The sequence below is a fragment of the Manacus vitellinus genome, unplaced genomic scaffold (assembly GCF_001715985.3).
Source record: "Manacus vitellinus isolate BGI_N305 unplaced genomic scaffold, ASM171598v3 scaffold_29_pilon, whole genome shotgun sequence".
NCBI classification, from domain to species: Eukaryota; Metazoa; Chordata; class Aves; order Passeriformes; family Pipridae; genus Manacus; species Manacus vitellinus.
This window is the reverse complement of record NW_021940207.1, coordinates 3,743,323-3,761,346: the sequence shown is the minus strand read 5'-3', so window position 1 is coordinate 3,761,346 and position 18,024 is coordinate 3,743,323. Positions and strand designations below refer to the sequence as shown.

At 57.8% G+C, this 18,024-nt stretch overlaps 2 protein-coding genes across 2 annotated transcripts; one reads left to right on the top strand and one right to left on the bottom strand.

Moving 5' to 3' along the window:
• The first annotated feature begins 2,779 nt into the window (after nt 1-2,779).
• Nucleotides 2,780-15,273, top strand: LOC103758322 (mucin-4). The gene is made up of 27 exons (XM_018074863.2): nt 2,780-5,399; nt 5,714-5,853; nt 6,058-6,222; nt 6,304-6,459; nt 6,592-6,722; nt 6,953-7,041; nt 7,344-7,520; nt 7,621-7,764; nt 7,870-7,989; nt 8,199-8,401; nt 9,080-9,158; nt 9,404-9,574; nt 9,764-9,865; nt 10,072-10,308; nt 10,625-10,759; nt 10,856-11,034; nt 11,151-11,310; nt 11,407-11,505; nt 12,070-12,252; nt 12,345-12,418; nt 12,737-12,801; nt 13,074-13,273; nt 13,485-13,653; nt 13,739-13,891; nt 14,742-14,779; nt 14,860-14,957; nt 15,182-15,273. Exons 1-27 carry the CDS (start codon nt 2,780-2,782, stop codon nt 15,236-15,238), a joined length of 6,144 nt encoding a protein of 2,047 aa, XP_017930352.2. The 3' UTR covers nt 15,239-15,273.
• Nucleotides 15,274-16,119: 846 nt separating this feature from the next.
• Nucleotides 16,120-17,835, bottom strand: LOC108640099 (mucin-4-like). Its single transcript, XM_018074865.1, has 4 exons — nt 17,685-17,835; nt 17,353-17,472; nt 17,006-17,047; nt 16,120-16,876 (listed from the first exon to the last, which is right to left on the bottom strand). The coding sequence occupies exons 1-4, from the start codon at nt 17,812-17,814 to the stop codon at nt 16,860-16,862; spliced, it is 309 nt and encodes a 102-aa protein (XP_017930354.1). The 5' UTR covers nt 17,815-17,835; the 3' UTR covers nt 16,120-16,859.
• Nucleotides 17,836-18,024: the final 189 nt, after the last annotated feature.

Here is an 18,024-nt window from a genome sequence, read left to right as displayed (position 1 = left end):
TCTGTCCCCAGTGGAAGGTGACCTGCAACCCAGGGCAATGCCTGGCCCCGCCACCCATGTGGGACCCCCCCATCCGGGCTGCGTGGGCCTTTCCGCGATGGCACAGATAAGGCCTGCCCGCAGGTCCCAGGCGGCAGTGCCGAGGGGGGGACAGGGCAGGGTCAATACGCAGGACCCCAAGGCGCCAGTAGGAGCCTGCTCTTTCCTTCTTCCTCCTTGGTGGTGAGCCAACCCCTGCCAGGGGTTATCAGCCACGCAGCTGAGCGTGGAGGGACCTGGCAGCAAACAGGAGGGTGGATGGGGGTACAGAGCCCAGGACTGACCCACCCCACAGAGGTGTTGGGGACCCCTGTCCCCACTTGCCATCCCAGGGCCTTTGGGCCAAGTGACTTTGAAACCCACTGGCTGTTCCCCAGGAATTGGGGACCCCAGCAGTGGGCTGTCAACAGTGGGGTCAGCCTGGGAAGGGCCTTAAAACATCCCATGGCAAAATGGGTGTCCCCCAGCATCAGTGGGTCCCCAGAAATGGGACGCTGCCACCTCATCACAGGCTGCGAGGACACACAGACGTCAGTGCCACAGGCAGGGCACGTGGTGTCCCCGTCCCCCCCACCCGGGGGAGTGCTCACCGGTCGAGTCACCTGTTGCGTCCCTCCCTTGAAACAGGGAGAGCTGCAGCCCTGTCCCTGACACCGAGGAAGCACCATGGGGTCCTGGGGTCCGTGGCTGCTCTGGAGCTGGGTGCTGTGGGGGCTCTGGGTGCTGCCAGGTAAGTCCCAGGGTCGCTGAAAGTGCCAGTGAGCTGAATGGGTGGCTGATACCATCTGGGTGATGGGCTGCGAACAGCCCTCCAGCTTGTTCCAAATACCCCAAGTTCGAGCCTGAGTGCCTGGCTGGGGTTTGCCCAGTCTCTGTCTGCGGGTGCCACAGCCTCGGCGTGGTTCCCAACTGCAGCAGGGGAAGGTGGGGGGGCAATTGAGGATCAAAGGGGGACTCTCGCCCTTGGGGAAGGTGTCTGACTGCTCTTGGTGTTGGTTGGGCTATGGGTGCTCCCCCCGCAGCAGGGAGGAGGGATGAAGGTGATGGGGACCCCTGGCTGCTTTTTCCTCATCCCGATCTCACCCACCTTTGCACAAGCCGGGGAGATGAAGGAGCAGCCCCTTGTCCCCACGCTGGTCCCGACAGAGTCAGGCAGCATATCCCGTGCAGCCGACAGTACCAGCGCTGAGCTGCCTTCGGACCTGGGCATGTGCCAGGCATTCCCCACCACCGTGGCCGCACGGACGGAGCACCCCTCTCCCGCCGGCCGGACCGTCGCCTCCGCAGGCAGCCAGGGCTCAGGTAAGGCCGGCAGGCAGCTGGCCGCGGGCAAGTTCCTGCCTGCTGGGGCCGCGGTGGGATTGATCCAGCTGGGGCTGCCTTGTCTCGCTCCACAGGCATCCTGGTGCCGCAGGTGACAACAAGAGGGCTGGTCCCAGCTGGGAGCAGTGGTGAGCAGGAAGGGCCTCCCAGCCCAGCAGCTCTCCCCGGGGGTCCAGCAGTGCGAGACAGCCTCCAGGCAGGGTCGGGGGCTGGGGTCTCTTCTCCGGGTGCTGCCAGTCACCCAAGCAGCGCCCCTCCCCATCCCACCACCACTTGGCACAAGCAGCCTCTGTCCTTCGTGCCGATGGAGCACACGGTGGGTCTTGCCGTGGGTGCTGTCCCTGCCGAGAGGATGCCAGGGACTGCACAGACTACAGTGCCATTGCTCCCCCAGGATGAGCACAGCACAGGGACATCACATCCCAGTATCAGCAAGAGTTCTGCTGAGCCACACAGCACTGCCTCGCTCCCGTCCCAGGAGGCGATGCTGGGGCTGGACAAGGCCACCTCACCTTCAGACACAGCAGCCAGCATCTCTCAGGACAGGGGCAGCCCCATGAAGACAGCACCAGCCTCAGCCAACCCTGCCACTGGCCTCCCCTGGGTGCCCCCCAGTAAAGCCACAGAAGGAGCCAGGATGGCATCCCCACCGTCTGCAGACCCCCCAAGAGCATCCTTGGCAAAGGTCACCTTTTCTTCTGCTGCCATTGGCATTGGCGAGGCTGCAGAGCCAGGGACACGTGCCTTGTCTGACACTGCCCACAGTGCCTCACAGGACCCCAGTGTGCCTCCTGCTCAGCTGCCTCCAGCCCTTTTGCCCCAGCCCCCTGGTGATGCTGTGCCAGGCATAGGAGAGATGCTTCCCCCCAGCCACAGCACTGCTCCAGAAACTGCTGGAGATGGGCTGCCTGGAGCCAATGCTCTCACCCACCTCCAGACCACTGCACGAGTTCCAGGCACACTGTCTATGGTAGTGAAAGTCATAGCTGAAGAGCATATCCCCACTGTATCATTCCCAGCTCTCAGAAGTACCAGTGCTGAGCTGGTGTCCATTAGGAATGAGGACAGCACCAAAGCCACAGCAGGCACTGTGTTCCCAGAGACCAAGGCCACCCCAGGGGGGCTCAGAATGAGCCTGTCCCCCAATGCAGCTCTCGATGACCCTGGTGATTCCTCTCCAAGGCCCCTTCTGCACTCCACAGGCTCTCTGTTCCCCCAGACCCCCTCAGCAGCCAGAACCCCTCCAGCCAGCCCCAGCATGGCCATGCCCTTGTCCTTCACGGATGCCAGTGGAGAAAAACCACAGAGGGCCCCTCGAGCTGCACCACCATCTTCCACTGCTGCGTATGGCATTGGGACAGTGCCAGCTGCCCATCCATCCTCCCTTGTTAGCAACACTCCAATTCATGAAGCAGGGATGGGAACAGCATCATTGGCCAGTGGCAGTGCCACTAAGCTGGGGGACACCAGAGCCACCCTGCCTGTGCCTGATGCATCCCCCAGCCACAGCCAGCCTGGTCCCACAGGAGGCTCAGAAGCCCCAGGAACTGTTGTCACACCTGGACCTGCACCAGCCCCACCACTCTGGGCTGGGATACAACGTGAGGAACCTCCAGGGACAGAGACATGGTCACCAAGCACTGCACCAGGCACAGGCACAGCTGTACCAGGTATCCCAGGGGTACTCAAAGAAGTCACCATCCCCATGGCACCGCAAGCAGATGTCCCCCGTCTAATGGAAGGCAGTGTCAATGTAGGAATGGCTCTGGGGGTGCCCCCATCTGGCATCCCCCAAGAGATGGCAGCAGTCACATCCCTGTTGTCCCTGGATACCACACCACCAGCAATGGGAACTTCAGGTGACCCCCACCTCGATGGCAGCACCACAGGACAAGCAATGGGGATGGGGTTCCTGGAGGTGGGCACGGAGAACCCAGATGCCAGTGCAGCAGGGCCGACTGCCAGACACGCGACCATCACTGCCAGGCCATCGCCAGAGCCACCTGCCCAAGGGAATGATGCTTCTGAAACAAGGCCCCCAGTGGATCTGACTCTTACAACTCCAAAGAGCAGTCACTCAGCCCCACTGGCTGTGACTAACCCCAGCCCAGCACTGACCAAGGCCAGACCCCTTGTCAGCACAGCCACCATCAAGTCACCCCAACCTGTGGCACTGCCAACCCCCAAAAATGCAGCTGCAGAGGGAGGCCAGGGCACGTTCCAGTTGGCAGGAGATGGCAGCACCACACAAGCAGCTCTGGGCTCAACCCTGGTTGAGAACACAAGGGCAGGTGCCACAACAAGTACCCATCACAGCAGTGACATCTCTGTGGGGACAGGCCCACCGGCGTCACCCCGTGACACAGCCAGCATCAGTACCCAGCCAAGTGCTGCATCTTTCCACAGCTACAACACTGCTGAGCCCACCTCAGACATGGGCATGAACTTGGACATGCACACACTTTCTCCTGTGATGAGGAATGAGGCTGCAAGGCTGCCCCTGGGGTCGCCCACTCCTATGACTGCGGTGACTGAGCCAGCTGCCAGTGATGCCACCCTGTCAGCACACTCTGCCCCGGGCAGTAAAAGTCCTACCGCAGTGGCCATCATGGGCTTGGTGTCACCCACAGCTGCAGAGCTGGTTATAGCACCTTCCCCTGGCCTTGCTCACAGCACTGTTGAGACAGATATCAATGTGTCCCCTACAGTCCCTGGGACCACCCATCTGGAGATGGTGGCACCCTCTGACACCCCCAGCATCACTGTCACTGGTCCAGCAGTGGGAGCAGGTGATGTCAGTATGGACAGCGTCACAGCACCTGCCTCTGCTGTTCCCAGCAGTGCCTCTGCTACACACAGCCCCCATGTCACCTCAAGGCCATCTCCTGAGGCCACTGACAGCATCCACAACCCAGATCCAAGAGCTCTCAATGCATTCACTGAGGACAAGCCCATGGCTGGTGTTACCACACTGGCTGTTGGCCACACACACCCATGGGAAGCTACAACTGCATCCTGGTCAGGTGCTAAAGGTACCACTGCCCGTGCAGATACCACCCCCACTGAGGGCGGCAACGAGGATGTAGCACCCTCAGCCAGCACCAGCAGCACCCATGTCCCTGACTCCAACACCACTGGCACAAACCTGGCCACCACAGCAGCCACCAGCATATTCCTCAGCAACACCACCCCGCCAGCCACCTCAGTGGGCTGGGAGACCTCTGTGGTTACCAGGGCCACTACAGTCACGTCGTTTGCCACAGCAAGGGACACCAGCACCAGCAGTGCCCTGTCCCTCACTGTAACACACAGTGAGACAAGCAGAGGTGGGCAATCTGTCCTGTCCCCAACAAGTAACCCCTCATTGGAAACAACTACTGGGCCCTGGGGTGCTCTTGGTCCCAGCCCTGCTGCTGCAGTGCCCAGTTCACCCCTCCCCAGCCTGGACAGCCCAGCAGAGGAGGCAACAACCACCCCTTCATCCCTGCCTGGTGTTGGTGTAACTGGGGAAGTGGCAGCTGGACAGACTCCCACTGAGTCAACAACCCGCACCACTTCTACATCTGCCAGCAACCACAACACGGGACAAGCAGCAAGTACATCCCCTCCTGCTTTCCAAACATCTCCAGGGGCACCTGCCTGGGGGGAGAAAACAGCCATCACTGCAGGGAACACCTCAGCCATCACTGCAGAGAAGACCACAGCCACTGCTGCAGAGAACACCATGGCCATCCCTGAAGGCAGCACCATGGCCATCACCACAGGCAGCACCACAGCCATCAGCACCACATCCATCACTGCAGGCAGCACCACAGCTATTGCATCCACAGCTCCAGTGAGCCCAGCCAAGGAACTGGGAGGTCTCCCAGCTCCAGGCACAACAGCATCGGTGAGACCACCAACCACCACCAGCCCTGCCACCTCCCCGTCTTCTGTCTCTGGGACACAGAGAGAACCAGCACTGAGCACATCTGCCCACACCACTGCTGACCACAGAAATCCTGCCCCTGAGCCCCAACCCACCCATGAGCTTATCAGTAAGTAGATTTTCTTTTCCCAAAGCCAAGAGCAAGAAGGGGTTGTCGGCCAATCAAGCATCGTGATGAATGAGGGTACAGCCTGGTCCAGGGTGTCTCATCTGTGTTGCGTGTTGGGCTGACAGACTCATGGGGAAAGGCAAAATAGGAAAACTGAGAGCATCCCAAAAGTGGGTTAAAAATTGGGTTACAATCCTTCAGAGAACAGTCACAGTATCTTGGCAGCAAGTAGGTGAGTTTGTCCAGGCTGCAAGATGGAAAAAGCAGACATTAATGGTTTTACACCTTTTCCATTCATCTCCTGTCCATGTCAGTGCCAGCAGCCTCACTCTACCCCTTTGGCATCGAAGGAGGGGACCAAGAGTATGTCCAGAGGATGGTGGATTTTAACTCCCCGCTGTTCAAGCCAGAGATTGGATTTCCCTTTGGGAAGTCGCTGCGAGATGCTCTCTATGTGAGTTCCCCTCTCACTGAGCACATAAGGGATGTGCTGCCTTTTTGGTGAAAAAAACTCCACAGAAATGGAGCAGAAACCAAACTTTATCCGATTATCTTTTTTATAAAATTAAAAATAGCTGGTTTCTGCTCACCTGTGGAGGCTAAAAGCCATCCCAGGAGCTGCCTGGGTTGTCGGCAAATAACAAATTATTTTGGTTAGTTTACAGATAACGGACAGATCATTTTCCCACCCACGGACAACTATTTCCCATCCAACCCTAACCCACCTCCCCGGGGCTTCAGAGGCCGGGAGAGCTTCCCAATGGTGGCTGCCTTTTGGGATGATGCAGATTTCTCCCAGGGCATTGGCACCACCTGGTACCAGGTGAGGACCACCAAAGATGTTCTCCTGGGAAAGCCCAGCTCCCAGCTCACTCATTTAACCCTCTCTCTTGCCAACTTGCAGGAGTACTCCACCCTCAGCTCTACCCAGGACCCCCTCGTCCAGGATGTGGAAGCAAAGATTGAGAAATATCTGAAAATCCCCTATGTAGCAAAATGGACCTTGAAGGTGACATGGGAGAAGGCTCCAGCTTACCCATCCCAGAGGGATGATGCTCAGGTGAGCAGTGGGAGACCCAGGTGACAGAGGGGACTGTTGGCAGCTGTTTCAGATCTCACCACCTCAGTCTGCACTGTGGGGAGAGCAGGGGAGGCTTTGGGAATGTTAAGGGGGTGCCTTGGGTTTCTCCAGACGAGCACGTACCAGGCAGTCCTCACCACCGATGGGAACTACTCCTTCGCCCTGCTGCTCTACCAGGATGGCGGGATGCGGTGGGACTACACCAAGCTGGCTGCAGGCAACGTGCTGATCGGCTTCTCCAGGTGCTGTGCATGTCTGACTGGGTTTTCAGACAGCAGACTTCTCCCAGTGCTGTGTTGGGACCATTGGAGATGTTATCCCCAGGAGAGCCCAGCTCACACTCCTGGAGCAACCCTGTCCCATTTAAACCCTCTCTCCTGCAAACCGCAGCAGCTCCCACCCCACCTGCTCTGTGGGGAGCAGAGGAGGGTTGTGTTGGAAGGGTGATCCCAAACCTTCTCTCTCCACACAGTGGCAATGGCTATGCCAGAAACAACGAGTTGACTCAAAAGCCACGAGCTGTCAAGTACCGACCAGACCAGCACAGCAGCATCGGCTTCGGTACGGCACCAAGGGTTCTTTGGGGTAGATGGGGATGGATGGAGGGAGCTGTGTGCTCTGTGCTGGGAGCATGTCCCCATCACGTATCCCTGTGAGGCAATGGGGCAGTGAAGCCACTGGGCAAGGGCTGGTCACCAACAGCAGAGCATGGCTCTTCTGTGTCCTGCTGTGGCTTGCCACAGCCACACCGGCTCTAGAGGGAGCCTGGAGACCTCGTGTGAGGTCAGTAGCCAGGGACCGCTGTCCCACAGGACTACTCAGCACCTTGGCTGAGCTGTGCTGTTCTCTGGCTGCTTCCCCAGACGTGCGTGGACTGTGGATATACAGGCTGGACAGTCGCTCCCGGGTGAACTACAGGCTGTGGTGCCTGGCGTGGTTGGATGCAGAGCCAGCACCGACCACCTGGAACAGCCAGCTGCCACCATGCCCCTGCTCCCGGCCCCAGGCAGAGCTGGACCCCCGCTACCGCTGGAGCAGAGGTGCCAAGCGTAGCCCCCCGTGGCCATCTGGGATGGGGGGGAATGGCAGGGGCTCCCCTCCTGCTCTGGGGATGGCCATGATACCCCCACACCATTTCAGGCCCAGTGGACACCTCCGTGAGGATGCTGCGCACTGCATCCCCCAGCCCCACCGGAGCTGGGGTGCGATGTCTGTACCAAGATGGGAGCTTCCTCGAAGGCTGGCAGGAGAGAGCATGGAGCCTCCCCATCCACCCCACTGCTGGTAAGTGGGCACTGTCATTCCCTCACCCTAAAACACCCCAAGCACCAAGCAGAGGTGCAGCAAGGGCCCCGACAGCCCTCAGAACCCGGCCACCTTCCTCCACAGACAGGGAGCTGGAGGCATTCAACTGGTGCTGCCGGCAAGTGGGGAAGCCCCTGTTCTGCTCCAGGTTTGCTGAGAAGAGACCGAGGGTCAGCTGTGAGGGATATGTGCCGCCCACCCAAGGTGAGTTCCCAGGCTCTGCCTCCTCTGTGCCAGGGCACTGAGTGGGTGGCACAGCCACACACAGACCCCATGCATTACCTACGCTTCTCAGCATCCCAGTGAGGGCTGCTGCGCCAGCACAGTCCGGAGGTGCTCTCCTCCCTGAAGGGACACCAACATTTGCTCTTCTTCCTCCACCACAAAATGATTCCATCTCCTTTGGACCCCAGCTGGCGCCTTTGGAGATCCCCACATCACCACCCTGGATGGACTCACCTACACCTTCAATGGGCTCGGGGACTTTGTCCTGCTGCTGGCCAGCAATGCCCAGACCAGCTTTGTGCTGCAGGGGCGCACGGCACAGACCGGCACGGCCCAGGCCACCAACTTCGTGGCATTTGCTGCCCAGTACATCTCCACCACCACTGTGACAGTGAGTAGGAGTGACCTGGGTATGGGAGAGACCCCTATGGCAGGGTGGGTATCACTTCTGCATCACCTACAGAGTGATGTGGGTGGGACCCTCTCCTTTTCTGGCCACCTCCCACCACTCCAACAAAGTGCTAATAGTGGTGGGAAGGACTCATCAGACACAGGTGTAACACCTCTTGCAAAGAGGCCAGCAAGGGCTGAGGGCTCTGCAGGAGCATGGTCTGCTCCACCTTCTTCATTGCACACTCTTTGTGTGCATTAGCACAAATGAATGCTCTTCCTCACTTGGCAGAATTGCTCCCCCCATCTGTTTCATTAAGCAGAATGTTCTGGCGTCACCAGAAACAGCCACTGAGCAGTTTAAGGAGAGGGCTCAGAGCCAGGAGCCCACTGGTACAGCTCTCCACATTGTCACCGTCAGCCGAGCAGCAGTGGTGGCCTTGGTGTGCCCCATGCCAGTGGTGGCAAGGGGCAGCTGGCTGTCCTCTTCTGTGCAATCATCAAAGCTGCTTTATCATGTGTCTCCCGGAGTGAAGAACATGCCAACATGGGTCCTGGGGCTGAGCCTGTCTGCTGGGGCTGGAGGAGGACAGGATTTGACTTAAGTGTCCTCAGCATGGGGGAATGGCAGGAAGGGAGGAGCAGAGGGGCTGACTGGGACATCTGCCGTTATTTGCAGGTTGAATGGACCTTGAGGAGCCAGGGTGACATCCAAGTACTCCTGAACAATGAAACCATCCAGTTTTCCTATTCCCAAGGTGAGCAGGATGTGCTGTTAAATGTTAAACGTATTTACAGGAAACAAGGGATAACCCCACCCACTGGCACCAGCCCTGCCCAGTACAAGGGCAGCCGTCCTGAGCTCTATCAAACCTCTCCCACCTGCACCTTTCTCTGATTTGGGCAGGGTGGATGGGAAGCCCTCTCCTCCACAAGTTCATGGTCGTCATTTCAGACTCTAGCCTTGTGCAGACTCTCCCTCTGTGCTCTCCTTCTCTTGCAGACATGGGTGACGAGGTGTACTACAGCCCTGGAGTCCTGCTGATCAATGCCTCCTCTGTCACGGCCGTCTTCGATGGGACCATCGCCGTCTCCATCTCAACCACCTCCGGGATCCTCAGCATGATCTGCAGCCTGCCCGACTGGTACCGCAACAGCACCAAAGGCCTCCTGGGTGAGGACTTCTGGCACTGCTGCAGAGCTGTGGTGCAAGTTCCCTTCCCAACCTAAAGCAGGCTGGAAAACTGGGGGAATGTGCTCGTGAGAGTGGGGACCTCTGGGTCTAAACTAAACACTGGCCAGCACTGGCAAGGAGGTCAAACTTGGCATGGGAGACTCCATCCCTCTGGTGTTGCTCCACCAGGTGTGTGGGACCATGACCCTGCAGATGATTTCCAGATGCCAAATGGTACCAGCATCCCTGTGAACAGCAGTGAGGAGGAGATCTACAGCTACGGGATGACCTGTAAGTCTGTGCTTAGGATCCACCTTAATGATCCCCTCCTTCCTGCACCTTTTGGCCATCCTTTAGCTGGAGACATTTAAATACTTGCCTGAAAAAAAGTGATGCCTGGAAAATCCTTTGGTCTCCTCACTGCTCTGTGGAAATGAACCCTAAAATATAAGAAGCCTTAAAAACTCAAGACTGTCCACATGGTTGCTCTCTTGCAGGGGCTCTTGATGAGAACAGCCTGTTTGCTCAGCCATTGGGCTCACCGGCACTGAACTTCACACCCATCTTCTTGTCTCGGCTGCGGCAGAAGAATGAAAGCCAGTACCAGCTGGCAGCCTCACAGTGTCACGGCAGCAAGGAGTGTATCTACGATTCACTGAGCACAGGGAACTTGGCCCTGGGCCTGGCCACCCAGAGCCTTGCAGCCGACTTCCAACAGAGGAAGACAGTACTCAGTAAGTGGAGCAGATCCTCACCCCCAAGAGAGCATGGCTGGGGTAACTGGGCAGTGCCCTGCTTCCTCCCTGGGCTCTTCTGTTCCATGTGAGACAGGAGAGAAATCACCAAGGTCTTGGCGTTGCATTGCCCAGCTAGCTCATCTCCAAGCCTGGGAGATGCCACCATGCTGTACAACGTGAGGGCCTTGTTTGGTGGGTGGTCATGGCAGCACTTTCTTGGGGTCTCACCCTCACCAGGAGGGACTCAGAGCCAAGGGGTGATAAGGCCACAGTAGCAAACCACCAGCTGTGTGCTGGGCTGCTCTTTCCTCAGACGCCTTCCCTCCGGTCATCACTGGTGACGCTTCACTCACAGCCTTCAGGACAGAAAAGCTCAGAAGGCAGTACCACGCCCTGGGGGTGGGTGCACACTTTGTGCCCCATCTCTCACCAGAGCTCAACATATCAGGTATGGAAGGAGAGATGGGGAAGATGGGATAGGATGGAATGGGAGCACACGCTTTCCTCTGCTACCTCCTCTAACTCCTACCTCTCCTCCCGGCAGAGAATGGCACCCTGACGTGGGAACCCCATGGGATTGTCCCATTCACCATTAACTTGGAGGCTGTCGGGTCCAACAACCTCTCCGCACTCCTCCAGCTCCGCTTCACCCTTTGCAGATGCAGCAGAAGCCAGGAGTGTGACTACAGCAACACTGTAACCCTCAGGGAGTCTTCCCTGCAGGTAGTGTGCCGGAAAGCTCCTCTGGTGTCACACCATGCCTGTCCTCGTGCCAGCTGTGCTGGCTGTCTTCTCTGTCCACCCATCCTCCTAAGCCAGTCTCACTGTCCCCTTCCCAGCTGGCAGCCTGCAGGTGCAAGAGTGGCTACTCAGGTCCCTTGTGCCAGGACCCTCTGGACCCCTGCTCCCAGGGATGCTTCCCTGGTGTGGGCTGTGACTCATACACTGGCTGCGGCCCCTGCCCAGCTGGTCTGACAGGCGATGGACGGCATTGCTCAGGTGATAAGGGCTCGCTTTGGCTGCTGGGAACCCGGAAAGCCTGCGGGACCCCAGCCAAGATGTCTCTCCCGGTGCCATGGTGCATTGCCTCTGCAGATATCGATGAGTGCGCGCAGGGGATGGAGTGCCCGGGGAATGCCACCTGCACCAACACGGTGGGGAGCTACATCTGCTCCTGCCCAGCCAGTGAGGAGGGTGAGTACACACTCCCTGGCAGGAATGATCCTCAGCTCCATCACCTCTGGGCTCTGTGGAAGAGGGTTCCTGTGGGACCCAGGCTGGCTGGAGGGGAGAGAAGTGAGAGCTGCCTGAGCTCTGTGCCCAGGCCTTGCTGTCCTTATCAGAAGGGACTGGAGTCCAGCCGCCACTTGTGTTCTCAGGCTGTAGATCTCACTAATCTTCCAGGGAGGGAAATTTTTCCCATGCAATTTTTCTCCTTGAGAAAAAAAATCTCACATGCAGAGGTTGGGGGATGAAATCAGACCGTATTTTCAGATGGCTGTGATGGGGTTGAAGTGATGGCTTTTGCTCACATTCTAGTGCAGCAGGTTGGGATTTCACAAGGGCAAATGGCTGCAGCTGGGAGAGGGGGGACGAAGAGCTTTTGCTTGAGGATCTGAGTTTACACTAGAAGTCCTAACACACAAAAGAAAAACAAAACAAATCTTGGAAGAAAGGCCTTACAGAGTAGCTGAGGATGGCTCAATGCCCTGGGGCCAGCCTGATGCCTCCAGTTGATCTGGGCTCCCTGTCCTGCAGGCAAGAGGCCAGGCTGTGGCTCAGCCTGTGGATCCCACTACTGCCCCGAGGGTTACTGTAGCAACGGGGGACGCTGCCATCTGCACCCCATTACCTGCACCCCCACCTGTGCCTGCCCCTCAGCTTTCACAGACCAGCGCTGCCTGGTGGCAGGGGGGGATTTTCGGCCGCTGCCCAGTGCAGGTGGGTGCCTGTGCACGGTGGGGGGTGAACCCCAATCCCACTCACTCTGGTCCTGGAATTCCAGAGCCACCACTGTGGCTTTCCCCCAGCAGATCTGCCCCTGAGAAGCATCCAGCTGCGGGTCAGGGCGTTGCAAAACACCACTACTGAGGAAGTCAACAGCACTGTACGTCACGGGATGGGCTGAGGGAGGGGGACATGCCAGCACACTGGGCAGCACGGCAGCTTGGGGTGCTCATGCCTCCATATGCCTCCCTGCCATGGGATCTCTAGGGATCCAGCAGATCTACAAGCCCACAGGGAGGAAATACCAGCTGCATGATGCCAGCTATGACTATGGCCATGTGCCAGGTTCCCAGCACATGAACCAAAGGCCAGGGCAACCCCTGGAGCTCAGCCAATGTGCCTGCATCACCCTTCAACCTCTCCCCATGATGGTGCCATTCTGCCCTCCCCTAATGCCTTTCCGCTCCCCCTGCCACAGGTCTCAGCCATCCTGGGCTCCCTGGAGGTAAAGACTTTCCAGAGCAACACCAACATCACCCAGACGTGAGTCAGCAGTGAAGCAGACCCATGCCCACCCCAGTGATCCAGCAGGGCAGGGCTTGGTGCGGGGCCAAGGGTTTGGTTTCTCACCCAGAGTCTGTTTTTCCAGTGTTGATGCTGGTAAACCCTTAGAGACACAAGCCATTTGGCACCCTCTGCCTCCTGCCTCATCCCTTCTTTACCACCGCCCAAACGGGAATACTGAGGCACAGTGAGGCTCAGTCACTCTGTGATGGAGCAGTGGCTCTGCCAGCAGCCTCTTCTTTTCCCTGCAGGACAGACAGTGATGGCTTCACCTTTGTGGTGGTGTCTGAGTTTGCCTACAACAGCCACAGCACCGTCATCCGGTTCCTGAACGAGGAGCTGCCAGTGGCCATCACCAGCACCTTCAACGGGTGGCAGGGGCGACGGGAGGCAGGCACAGGGCTCCTCTTCCAGCATCTGCACCAGGACAACATCACTGACCTGGTGAAGTGTGAGTTGCTCCCAGCACTGAGCTATGGAGGGTGGGAGGAGCACCCTGCTGTCCCCATTGCCCTCTCTGTGCCCCTGCATTCAGTTAATGCCTGCGCAGGAGGAGCATGGGCAGCCTCCCCCACCCCAGGCACAGATCCAGCTCAGGGAGATCTGATGTAGCGTCAAGGGGTGATGCTGTGTGGCCTAACCCCTATGCCCTCCCTCTCCAGTGACAGTGGCTGAGCTGAGGGACTATTTCCCCTGTGCTCTGTATGGCTACAAGGGCTACCAGCTCCACTACGTGGGGACCATTGGCTTCATCTGCATCTCCCCTTGCAAGATGGGCTACTGCCAGCACGGCGGCCAGTGCCAGCACCTGCCAGAGGGGCCCACATGCAGGTAGCAGTAGCACTGGGGTGGACAAGGCCACCCAGCACGGCCACTTCTCCCCACAGCATCACTGCTCCTCCCTCCCCATCCACAGCTGCCTGCCCTTCTCCATCTTCTCCCCGGCCGGCGCCCGGTGTGAGTGGCTGGCCATCAGCCTCACCGCCTTCCTTGGAATCTTGCTGGGAGCCCTGGCTCTGCTCTGCCTCCTGTTTGCCATCGTCTGCCTGACCCTGCACCTCTGCCGCCGGTACTGCCACCAGCACCAGGGGTGAGCCGTGGGCTGGGCCCACACAGGGGTGGGTGCTGGGGGTGCAGCAGGGGAGCAGGTTGGGTGTCAGAAAGAAAAACTGATGGAAAATCCACCTTTGGAAGATCCACCAGTGGTGGGACTCATCTGGCCTGGGGAAAGGGCTGGGTGACCTTTTAGCATTTTCCAGCTCCTTTCCCAGTCATCTGCTGCTCAGAGGTGTGATAACATCAGTGGGTTGAACATTAGCTTCTCTTTCTCCCCCATGTCAGGGAAAGTTTGCATTTCTTCCTTATCCCACCCAGTGCTTGGTTACAGACAGGCTATTTAATTCTAATTTGAATACCACCCGAATGATTTCCACTGCAGTTCACCCATGTCTGGAAAGAGTTGACCTGGAGTAAGAAAAAGTGGTTTCAGGGTTGGACCTTTCTCTCCTGCAGAGCAGGGAGTTAACAGAAGAATGGCAAGGTGCAAGGCTGGGGTGGAAGCACTATCATCTCCTTACTTTCCCCCCAGCCCTTGGTCTTGGGGTGGCATCCTCACCCAGGGAAGCTTAGAGCCCCAAGCCCCCTGCTCTGGTTGGAGCTGTGTCCTGCCCATGTTCCCAGCTCCCTGCTGGCCCTGAAGCCAGGGGTCTCTGGGAAGAAACTTTGTTTGTTTGCACTTGTGCCAAGGCAAGAAATTCTGTGCACAACAGCTGGAGCTTTTCCTCTTTTCATAGCCTCATTTCACCCCCACAGTCCCTTTGGGGGCTGTCCCTTTGCCATCTGACCCAGACACCAGGAGCAGGCAGAGGCTCTCCCAGCATCCCCACACATGTTGTCCCCTTTCTGTTCCCCTCTCTCAGGGCCAAGGAGACATTCTGGAGGACACGGCCCTTCTCCTGTGAGTACATCCCTGAAAACTGCCCCCACCATGGCTCTGCTTCACCCCAGTCTTCACTCTGCTCATCTTCCCTGCTCCAGCTTTGACGATGGCAGAAGAACAAGCAGAGCCCATCCGTTCCCACTCCCTGGAAAGGCATTGGAAACCACAGCTCCAGGCCATTGACCCCTCAGTCCAGGTCTGCCTGGGGGTTATTGTCCCCATGGGGGGTTGGGTTGGGGAGCTTTGGGCTGGGAACTGAATCCTGGCCCCCTGACTTGAAGATGCTTGGGAGTTGTGCCTTGTCCTGAAGCATCATGGATGCTTTGGCTGGCATGGGATCCACACCACCGTCTGAGCTTGTTGTGAAGAGCAGAGCCCGTGCAATATTGACAGCATGGTGAGGCCTGTCCTTATTTACAGATAAAGATCCAGAGACCCCACATCAGGCCCCCAGGCCAGCCCCCCCAGCAGCCCTAGCCTGCCACTGGTCCTGCTCGGGCTCCTCCAGGCTCACAAAGGAACCAGACGCTGTCTCCTGCTCTGCTGCTTGCTCTCAAGGTCTCCAGCAACACCAACACATGGAAGCAGAGGACAGGCATCTGCCTTTTGGATTCTGGTCTTTGTGGGAGGATCCACTCTAGAAGAGGAGCTTTTTTGATTGAAAAACGTGGGTTTATGTTGGGTGACCAAAGCAAGAGGATTTCACCTTCTCCTGAGGATCTGCAGGGACAGCCAGAATTAACCTTGAATGTGTCTGTGCTGGGGTGTTTGCTAGTGCAATGTAACCAGACCCTGCAGAGTCCCTGATAGCAGGGTCAGGTGGGGCAACACAGTGATTATAACCTGATAGGAACAAAATAGAATAAACCAAAAATTAGGGCATGCTGCTAAATTGTCTGCATCCCATGGGTCCACGTGCCAGCCGTTCTTCCCTCTTGCTGAGCTCTCAAGTACCTGTTTTTTTCTGGTCCCATTCACAGAACCAAAGTGAAGATGGATTTTTTGGTTGCTCCATCCTCTCATTCCCCCTGCAAAACTGCAAGTCTCCTCTCACCATTTTCATGGACACTGCTTACAGTGGCTCAGATCACACAGGTTGGGCTGTGCTCCTCACAATCCCCCTACAGCCCTTCGACTCTGGTGATGGGAAATGCTGATCCAAGGAGGGTGTATCAGACCCCATCAGACTCCAACTCCAGCCCCACTAAGTGCCTTAGACCCTGGCTTAGCTGCAGCCCAGACACCCACATCCCCAGCACTAAATCCATGAACAGAAGCATCCTGCAATCCTGCTGCTCCAAGCCTGCCCCATCACTGCCTCCCACCCCAGTTCAGCAGAGGACAGGGCTGCTGCAGGATCAGTGATGCTCAGAACCTTCAGAGGTTTTATTGAACAAACAAGATTTGGCAATGATTTATTTTTTGTAAGAAAGGAATATGCTCACTTACACACAAAAAATTATTTTTCTCCCAGCATTTCTGATCATGGGGTTGCATTTTGCCCTCACACACCCAGCAGATGTGACAAGCTAATTCTGGCTTGATCCGGAGAATTGGTCCCTTCTCCTGGGCACAGGGCCCAGGGACCACTCGGTGAGGGATGGCTGGGGGACAGAAGTGGAGGACAAGACAGACTGGCTCATGGGACCAGCCTGGTACACCCTGGCACTCAGGGGATTGGCCACAGTCAACCCATGCAAGGTGTAGAAACCTTTTCCCTGGGTGCCAGGGGTCCAGGCTCACCCTGCAGAATGGGAACACAGCGGGATGTAGGAAGGACAAGGGTGGTGTGTGTATGGTGGGGGGTACCTGCCCACCTCCCTGCCAGCAAGGAGGTGCCCATGGGCACCCACTCAGCTGCAGCTGGGAAAGGACAACTGAAACAACTGACTCCTTGGGACAAGCCTGGGTTAAAAACATAGAAATGTAGAAATACGGAGTTGCCAGTGCAGGCAACCACGGGCACTGGACAAGGGAGATGCCCTGCATGGTGGGCAGGGGCGATGGGTTCTAGGGGAGGACACAGGGGATGAGCAGAGCAAAGGATCCGAAGGATCAGCCGTGGCCCAGACCATGCTGTGGGTGTGCAACCCCCCAGTTACTTGTCATCTCCATCTGCAAAGAAGAAATGAGACTTGTTCAGTCACCTAATCCCACGTGGGCCTGGGGCAAACTGGTAGCCCCAGAACATTTTTTTGCAGGAGGACATGGGCAGAGGGAAAGGAGACCCGCAATCCTGCTCACCTGTTTCCTCATCTGAGTCTCTCTCTATCTCCTCCGAGGAATCTGTTCAGGGTTGCAAGAGAGCCCTGCATCAGCTTACACCATAACCACATCAGCTGTGGTCCTTCTCCCCTCCCAGTGCTGTCACCCCCAGACAATGCTGGTGGTTATGTGCTGAGAGATACCCCCAACAACCCTGCACAGCTCAGGGCATGGCACAGCTGCATGTGGGCACCCCAAAACCTTTCCCTCATCTGTCCAGGGCTCTTGCTGCCTTAACCATGGGGAGGCTGGAACATTCCTGCTTCCCTCTCCAGCCCTGGGCACCAAGACAGCATCACCCCAGCACACACAGGCTGGAAACCCACCCCTGCCAGGTGACTGGTATCCATCACAGCCGATCTTCGGCCGCTTCTCACTGTAGCGGGCGCAGAGGTGGGCACTGCCCGCTCGGTTGCAGCACCAGTCGTACAGCTTCAGCTCCTGGTCTGGAGGCAAAAGGGAGAGTAAGGGGCTGAAGGAGACAGGAGAGGGAGATGGGCTGGCTCCAGGGCAAGGCTTGCTTCAGCTTTTAGCTGGTCCACACTCCCTCCAAGGGAAACAGCACGTCAGGAAACAGATTGGCATGGAGATTAAAATTGTTTACAAGCTACAACAATGCCAACCTCAGCCAGGGGATGCCAAGGCTGGCTGTGCTTACCACGGTAGGGCGACGCCTGCCTGGAGGACCTCCAGTACCTCTCCTGCCGCCCCTCGATGAGCTGGTTCTGGCTGTCGTACAGGCAGCGGACACCGGCGCCGTGCTGGTTAGGGGAGGCTGAGTGCAGCATGGAGACACGGGCAGCCCACCGGCCTGAAACGGGACTGCAGTGAGCCTCGGGCAGCTCTGCCCGGCCAGCACCTCTGCCTCGGAGCAAGGAGCGGGGCCGGGGATGGCTCCTTGATATCCACATCACCCACGGTGTTATAGGGGTTTGGAGGGACTGATGGAGATCATCCAAGTGGTCCCCAAGGGTGAGATCCCGGTCCCCAGCATCCCC

Excerpts from the sequence above, each read along its gene's own strand:
- LOC103758322 (XM_018074863.2), top strand. The coding sequence starts at position 2,780 with ATGGGAACAGCATCATTGGCCAGTGGCAGTGCCACTAAGCTGGGGGAC. Across the intron at positions 11,506-12,069 it reads CTGCCCAGCCAGTGAGGAGG|GCAAGAGGCCAGGCTGTGGC; the intron begins GTGAGTACACAC and ends CCTGTCCTGCAG. Across the intron at positions 12,802-13,073 it reads AACACCAACATCACCCAGAC|GACAGACAGTGATGGCTTCA; the intron begins GTGAGTCAGCAG and ends TTTTCCCTGCAG.
- LOC108640099 (XM_018074865.1), bottom strand. The coding sequence starts at position 17,814 with ATGCTGCACTCAGCCTCCCCTAACCAGCACGGCGCCGGTGTCCGCTGC. Across the intron at positions 17,473-17,684 it reads GCAGGCGTCGCCCTACCGTG|ACCAGGAGCTGAAGCTGTAC; the intron begins GTAAGCACAGCC and ends TTTTGCCTCCAG. Across the intron at positions 17,048-17,352 it reads ATACCAGTCACCTGGCAGGG|ATTCCTCGGAGGAGATAGAG; the intron begins GTGGGTTTCCAG and ends AACCCTGAACAG.